The following is a 7,588-nucleotide window of genomic DNA, read 5'->3' on the forward strand; positions in this document are numbered from 1 at the left end:
AGTGTTGCTGCAAGAATGTTGAAGATGAGACTAGGCAAACAAAAGAAATGGTATCTGCAACACAGCTTCCTGTTTACTGGGGTCTGATCTACAGGGTGGTCTTCCTGCTCTGATTGTACTCAGTCAATTGGAAAGACATGTAAACCAACAAATAGCAGTTCAAAGAGGAGGTGTCTAGAGGGAAAGGTTCAAGGTGCCATGCCCAAAGGGCCCCACTTATCTTGGGGAAGACTGGAACCCCTTCTTAGAGAAGATGCCATAAAGAGTGAATTGGAGTTGGTAGGGAGTGTTGTGTGTAGCACTCAAGAAATATTTGTTGAGTGAATGGATGAAAGAAGGTTGAGATAGCATTTGAGGCAGAGTGATCAGTTTATTCAAAGGTACAGACTGTGAATGGCTGTCATATTTGCGGAATGGCGAGAAAGTCATTGTGTCTGTCCTTTCAAATGAGAGGTATTTAGAAGGGAGGGTAGTGGGAGGAACTGAGTCTTGTGAGCCTACTATGTCCATTCATTTATGTAACAAATATTTTTTGATATGGCAAATACCTGCCAGGCACATGTAATTAAGAAAAATAATACATTTAAAACAATGAGATTGAATTTTATTTGGTATGTGAGAAGGAAGAGTCATGTGATCGGATTTGAATTTTAGAAAATTCTGGCATCCATATGTAAATATATCTTTCCAAGGAAAGGGAAGATATTTATTCATTCACTTTTACCATTTATTTATTCCACTCTGGCTTGCTCATGTCTCTGAGTCTTTTGACTGTTCTTTACTATTAACCATGATAGCTGTGATGTTTCTGTTCATTCAGTGAGGGCTGTCACTTTCTTCCCAGAGCCAGCCTAGCTATGGATTAGTATTATCTCAGCAGGTCTTGGCAGGGGTGAAGTGCTCTGTCACAGAAGGCTCCTGCCATCATAGAAACTCTTTCTAGTCCAGGTGTATGTCCTGCTCCTACTGATGCGGTACCCAGAATTCCACTGTACTCCTCCAGTTTCTGCTGGTACATCATGGGGTCTTGTGGCAATATTAAGGTTTTATCTCTTTGCTTGTTAGAAGATCCTATACTTCATTAGGATTTTGTTTTGACTTGGTCCTAGTTAGTCCTTAGTCCTTGTCTGGTGGGCAGGAGGTTGGAATAGATGAAGAATGCTGTGTGTGTGTGTGTGTGTGTGTGTGCGCGCGCCTGTGATCTTGTAAGGCAGAAGTTCCTTTATAATTTTTAAGAAAAGGAGGTCTGTCACTACTGATGACATATTTAAAGTCATTTAAAAGTCAAATGGATAAACTGTGGCTCAGGCATCCAAAATAGAGCCATGGATAGATATGGCCATTATGGATATGGTTTCAGACTTGTTTCTGCATCAGTGAGAACTTGAATTTTCTGAACTGTTTCAAATTCAAGGACACCAGCAGCCATTCTCAAAACAATTATCTGCGTCCAGCTGCAACCTTATGGTCTGTCTTGAGGTCTCCCCTCATTACTGGGTGACCAGTGCTTGTTTAACAAGCATCCTTACTTCTAGCCAGCTCTTGACAAACAGTTTATGAAATTTTGCAGTTTTTGCCTGTGTAAGTCTCCTCCATTTTGTAGTCCAGTGGAACACAATTTAAGTGCTTCTTGAATCTCTGTCTCCTGGGCTAGAGTCCTTGGCTCAAATAAAACTTTCTTCTATTCCTTATCATAGATTGTTTAGTGACTATTTGCATTGACACTAGCGTTTAACAGGGAGGAGTGAACCACTTATGCAGGCCCAGATGTCTCAGGAAAGTCTTAGAATTTAAGATTTTTAATGTTTTAACTTAGATATCACCACCCCCTATCTTACATTCCCATTCCATCAGAATCAGAATCAAAGCCCTGACTTTGGAGTACTGAATGGCTACATGTTGAGAATACAGCCTCTCCTGGGGCTTTGCTGCTCTTAAATTAAGTTCTGGATTGGATGCTAAATTTTTCTTGCCTTCTGGTTGTGAAAGATGAGAGTCTGTATATAGCTTAAGGAGGTCCCCGACTTGCACAATTACACTTTAATTGGTGATCAATCACAATCACTCTCAGGAGTTTATTGTCTTTCCTCCAAGTATCTATTGATCCCATCATGCATCCAGATGTCTGCTATGCTGCATCAGCCCTACTTCCCTTGCATGGTACACAGGCCCAGAGCTCCATAGGTGAGAGTTCTGACAGCTGCTCTGCTGCCTGTGCCAGCTTCTGTGCTTCCCCCAGTGAGGTGGTCCTTATGGCCAGCAGGTCAGCTGTTCATCTATATGAAATCCCACCCAAGAGAGTTTGGGATGGACATGTACACACTGTTGTGTTTAAAATGGACCTACCGTAGAACACAGGTAATTCTGCTCAATGTTATGTGGCAGCCTGGATGGCGGGGGTGGGTGGAGAAGAGGGGAGAATAGATACATGTATATGTATGGCTGAGTGGAACACCTGGGTTCAATCCCTGGGTTGGGAAGATCTCCTGGAGGAGAGCATGGCAACCCACTCCAGTAGTCTTGCCTGGAGAACCCACATGGAGCCTGGTGGGCTACAGTCCATGAGGTTGCCAAGAGTTGAACACAACTGAGCCACTAAGCACAGCACACAGCAATATAAAAGGGGCTTCCCAAGTGGCTCAGTGCTAAAGAATCCACCTGCCAGTGCAGGAGATTCAGGAAACTCCGAGTTCAATCTCTGGGTTGGGATGACACCCTGGAGGAGGAAATGGCAACCCACTCCAGTATTCTTGCCTGGGAAATAAAGTTTGAAAAAAAAAAAAGATCCCTTCCCAGGTAGGATTATATTTATGGTCCTTAAATATTTTATTTAAGTGAGAGACCCTTCACGATTCCGAAGACTTCTAGCAGAGAAATCATAAAGTCTGAATTACCGATAATACTTTTTTCACATGTAGTCATTGTGTGACTTTATTATTTCTAACAAAGCCTGAATTATTATAAAAAAAGAACAAAGACTTTATATCATTCCTTAGCTGTTACAAATAATCTTGTGTACGATTCCTTATTTTTACATACATTTCCTTATTTTCTGTCATTGTTCAGTTTTAAAGATGTGGGCACAGAGGCTTTTAGAAATGAAGTGAATTATTCCACAAGTCCACACTTGAGTTTCCTAAAGGCTCTGACCTTTCCAAATCCTACAAGACCTTGGACTTATTTATGATCTCTTGCAGTCCTATCTTTCTGTGTTGTTGGGTGTTGTCCTTATAGACATGCCTGAACCGGCTAAGTCTGCTCCTGCCCCTAAACAGGGCTCTAAAAAAGCTGTGACCAAGGCCCAGAAGAAGGACGGCAAGAAGCGCAAGTGCAGCCGCAAGGAGAGCTACCACGTGTACATGTACAAGGTGCTGAAGCAAGTCCATCCGGACACCGGCATCTTGTCCAAGGCCATGGGAATCATGAACTCCTTCGTCAACGCCATTTTTGAGCACATCGCTGGCGAGGCATCACGCCTGGCGCATTACAACAAACGCTCCACTATCACATCCAGGGAGATCCAGACCACCTTGCGCTTGCTGCTTCCTGGGGAGCTGGCCAAGCACGCTGTGTCCGAGGGCACTAAGGCTGTCACCAAGTATACCAGCTCCAAGTAAAGATAATATGCCTAAACCGCTGTTAACGGAGAAGGCAATGGCACCCCACTCCAGTACTCTTGCCTGGAAAATCCCATGGACGGAGGGCCTGGTGGGCTGTAGTCCATGGGGTCGCTAAGAGTCGGACACGACTGAGTGACTTCACTTTCACTTGCAGCCATATGGCCTTCCCTGGTGGCTCAGATGGTAAAGGATCTGCTTGCAATGTAGGAGACCTGGGTTTAATCCCTGGGTCAAGAAGATCTCCTGGAGAAGGGAATGGCTACTCCAGTATTCTTACAGCCAGATAATTTAGCAGTGTATCTATAATTCAGGAGCCAAAGGGGAGTGGGAAGGGGAGAGGAGAGAGTGTGAGCCTTTTTGAAATGAATCCAATTACATGCTGTAAAAGAAAAGAAGCCTCATTTTGCCTTGGGCAATGAAATACCTTGGACCCAGGCTGGATGTAGGCAGGGGGGGGGGGGGAAAGACCAAAGGGATGTGAAGAATTCAAGAGATTTACCCCGGGGGTAGGGAAGCGGTCCTGCTGAAATGGCACTGAAAACCACATTTGTTCTGGGAGCCTGAGACCAGGAAAGACAGAGACGTTTTCTTGGAAAATGTTCAGACAAAGAGTCAGGAAAATGATTGAGGGGGTTGGAGGCACTGACTCAGGAGGGCAGGTAAGGGAATGAAATAGGTTCACCTTGGCTTAGAGACAACAAAGATAGGCCTTGATAACCATCTGCAATTATTTGGATGTATAAATACCAGGGAAGCTAAAGGGCTACTTGGGGTAGAACAAGGGAAGTATAATTACCTGATAATTAAGGTAATGAAAAGTAACCTGAATATGAAACAATTCCTATTTACAACAAAGTTCATGACAGTTCTATTATGGACTCTGTGGCTTTCAAGAATCAATTTTACCAAAGATAGAAACTGTAGAACATAGTTTATTAACTCCAAAGAGAATCTGGTTTTAATGCTATAAATTGTATTGTTGTTGTTTAGTCTCTCAGTCGTGTCCAACTCTTCGCGACCCCATGGACTGCAGCCCACCAGGCTCCTCTGTCCACGGGATTTCCCAGACAAGAGTACTGGACTGGGTTGCCATTTCCTCCCCCAAGAGATCTTCCCAGCCCAGGGATCGAACCTGTGTCTGCACTGGCAGGCGGATTCTTTTAACCGCTGAACCGCCAGGGCAGCCCCCAATTGCATTGTACCTGAATATAACTATTATATAAAAGAAAAAAAAAAATTCTACAGGGTTGCACTAAGCAGATGACATGGTTATTCAGGTGGTTGCCAAAGACACCCTTTTTGCCATTTATTCTTGATCCGTAAAAGTGATCCTAGGTGACAGGAAGGCACAGGATGTCCTCTCCAGCAGGGAGGTTCAGTGACCTAAGGAGTGGTTGACTCCTTAGCCCTGGGTGGGCAGGGCTGTTGTTTCTTCTAAGCGCCATGAATAAGCAACTATGAAGAAGGAACTATGCCTTGTCAAACCATGCTGTATCCTTGAAGGTAACCTTTAACCTACACCTTCAGATTTGGTCCTTGACATCTGCTATTTTAAAGTGCAATCTTTACCTCTTTGTGCATTGTATGCTGTTTTTTATAAATTGGTTACAAAATTCTCATATGTTGTGAATATTGGCATCTCTTAACTATTACTTTGGAGAAGGCAATGGCACCCCACTCCAGTACTTCTGCCTGGAAAATCCATGGACGGAGGAGCCTGGTAGGCTGCAGTCCATGGGGTCGCTAAGAGTCAGACATGATTGAGCGACTTCACTTTCACTTTCCACTTTAATGCATTGGAGAAGGAAATGGCAAGCCACTCCAGTGTTCTTGCCTGGAGAATCCCAGGGACGGGGGAGCCTGGTGGGCTGCCATCTATGGGGTCGCACAGAGTCGGACACGACTGAAGCGACTTAGCAGCAGCAGCAGCAGCAGCAACTATTACTTACATTTTGAGACGGTGTATAGAATTTCTGATACATGCTTATTTTCACTCATACACAGATACGGATTGATTTGTTTTTGAGAGGAATTTGAGTCCAACAGTATATCTCAAACTTTTTGCAGTAGAAGAGTAGTTTTGTTTTGTTTTTTAATTTTCAAATTTTTGTGGATGGATCCTTTTTAGAATACGGTAAAATTAATTGTGAGAAATGAAATTGAAACTCTCAAGATCTAAAATACAAACCCTAATTGATTTTTTTTTTTGTAAATTGAATGAATTTTGTAAATTGTTACAAAGTTTCTAAACACTCTCAGTCCGGTGTTCCACAGAATCCCCTGGAGTTCTACATTCAATTCTGTCATTTCCTAATCATGTTGCCTGTGGCAGCTCATTGACCCACCCAGGGCATGAGTTTTCTAACTCCTGAAATGGATCTAATGGCTCCTGTCCTTTCACTCTGGGCATGGTGAAGGTCTTGGGGCAGGAAGGGAGGAAACTTGGTTTGTAACTAGTGAGGTGCTAATTGCATCTTATAGACCACATGGGTGAAATGGTTCCTGTGTGATGTGCTTGAGATAGTTTTTATTTCTTTTTGCAAAGAAGTGACTTTTTCATTGAGTTAAATCTTTTACATTTAAGGAATTTTCTTAAATTCAAAACTACTTAATTTTGAATGCTTTTCCTTAAGGAATATATATATGTATGTATGTATTTTTTGTTTTTTACATTAACTGGGCAGTGGAATCTTAAAGTCAGGGAGCCATTGGTGTAGATCTCAAGAAGTTATGTGTGTTAGGATAATATTCAGAAACTTTCAATCATACATATGGGCCTCTTGCCCCAGATTCTGATGTATCCTCTTCTCCCTGAGTGGAATATAGTTTTTCAAAGTTCATATGTTATTCCTCTTTCCTAAAATTTTGTGTCTTATAAGTACATGATAAAACATCAGAAGGGTGGACTTCCCTTGTGGTTCAGTGGTTAAGAATCTGCCTGCCAGTGCAGGGGACATGGGTTCAATCACTGGTCAGGGAAAATTCCCCAAGTCGTGGGGACAGCTAAGCCCACATGTTGCAGCTGCTGAAGCCCGCACGCCCTAGAGCTTATGCTCTGCAACTGGAGAAGCCACTACAGTGAGAAGCCCACACACCACACCTAGAGAGTAGCCCCTGCTCGCTACAACTAGAGAAAACCCAAGCACAGCAAGGAAGACCCAGTGCAGTGATAAATAAATAGAGAGAGAGAGATACTGTCTACAGCTGATAAAACAAAAAGATGTCTATGAAGAAACATCAGAAGGGCAGAAGGATGGGACGTGATTGTACGGGTTCAAATAATCTCGGCAGACATTCAACTATGAACCCATTTTGATATTTCACCCACTCAGCAGCATAGAACAAGATGTTTGTGAGCATGGAATGTCAGGGAACACTGCCTGTCTTTAATATAATTTAATATCTTAGCACAAGTTGTTCAGTCACTAAGTCATGTCTGACTCTTTGTGACCCCATGAACTGTAGCCCTCCAGGCTCCTCTGTCCACGTGATTTCCCAGGCAAGACTACTGGAGTGACTTGCCATTTCCTTCTCTAGGGGATCTTCCCGACCCAGGGATCAAACCCTGTTTCCTGCATTGACAGGTAGATTCTTTATTGCTGAGCCACCAGGGAAGCCCTAGGAGCCATCACATTTTTGTGATCAGTCATTCCACTCAGCAGGAGTGTGAGTGACATGATATGGTAGCTTTTCATGAATGTAGGTCTGAGGAACACTTATAGGATTAAAATCGAAAGACTAGTTTCTAGCAGCATTGTTTAAAACAGCCAAAAGGTGGAAGCAGCCCAAGTGCCTAGTGATGGATGAATGGATAAATGTGATACATATATACAACTTAATATTTTTCAGCTTTAAAAAGGAAAGAAATTCTGGCACATATGCAGCATGTATGAGCACTGAGGACCCTATGCTAGGTGAAATAAACCAGACACAAAAAGACAAATACTGTATCATACTACTCATATGAA

General features: G+C 42.9%; 1 protein-coding gene across 1 annotated transcript; it reads left to right on the plus strand.

Annotated features, from left to right (window-relative positions):
- The first annotated feature begins 3,236 nt into the window (after positions 1–3,236).
- Positions 3,237–5,160, plus strand: LOC113902110 (histone H2B type 1-like). The gene is made up of 2 exons (XM_027557073.1): positions 3,237–3,562; positions 5,148–5,160. Exons 1-2 carry the CDS (start codon positions 3,237–3,239, stop codon positions 5,158–5,160), a joined length of 339 nt encoding a protein of 112 aa, XP_027412874.1.
- Positions 5,161–7,588: the final 2,428 nt, after the last annotated feature.

This window comes from Bos indicus x Bos taurus, chromosome 12, assembly GCF_003369695.1.
Source record: "Bos indicus x Bos taurus breed Angus x Brahman F1 hybrid chromosome 12, Bos_hybrid_MaternalHap_v2.0, whole genome shotgun sequence".
In the NCBI taxonomy this organism is placed as follows: domain Eukaryota; kingdom Metazoa; phylum Chordata; class Mammalia; order Artiodactyla; family Bovidae; genus Bos; species Bos indicus x Bos taurus.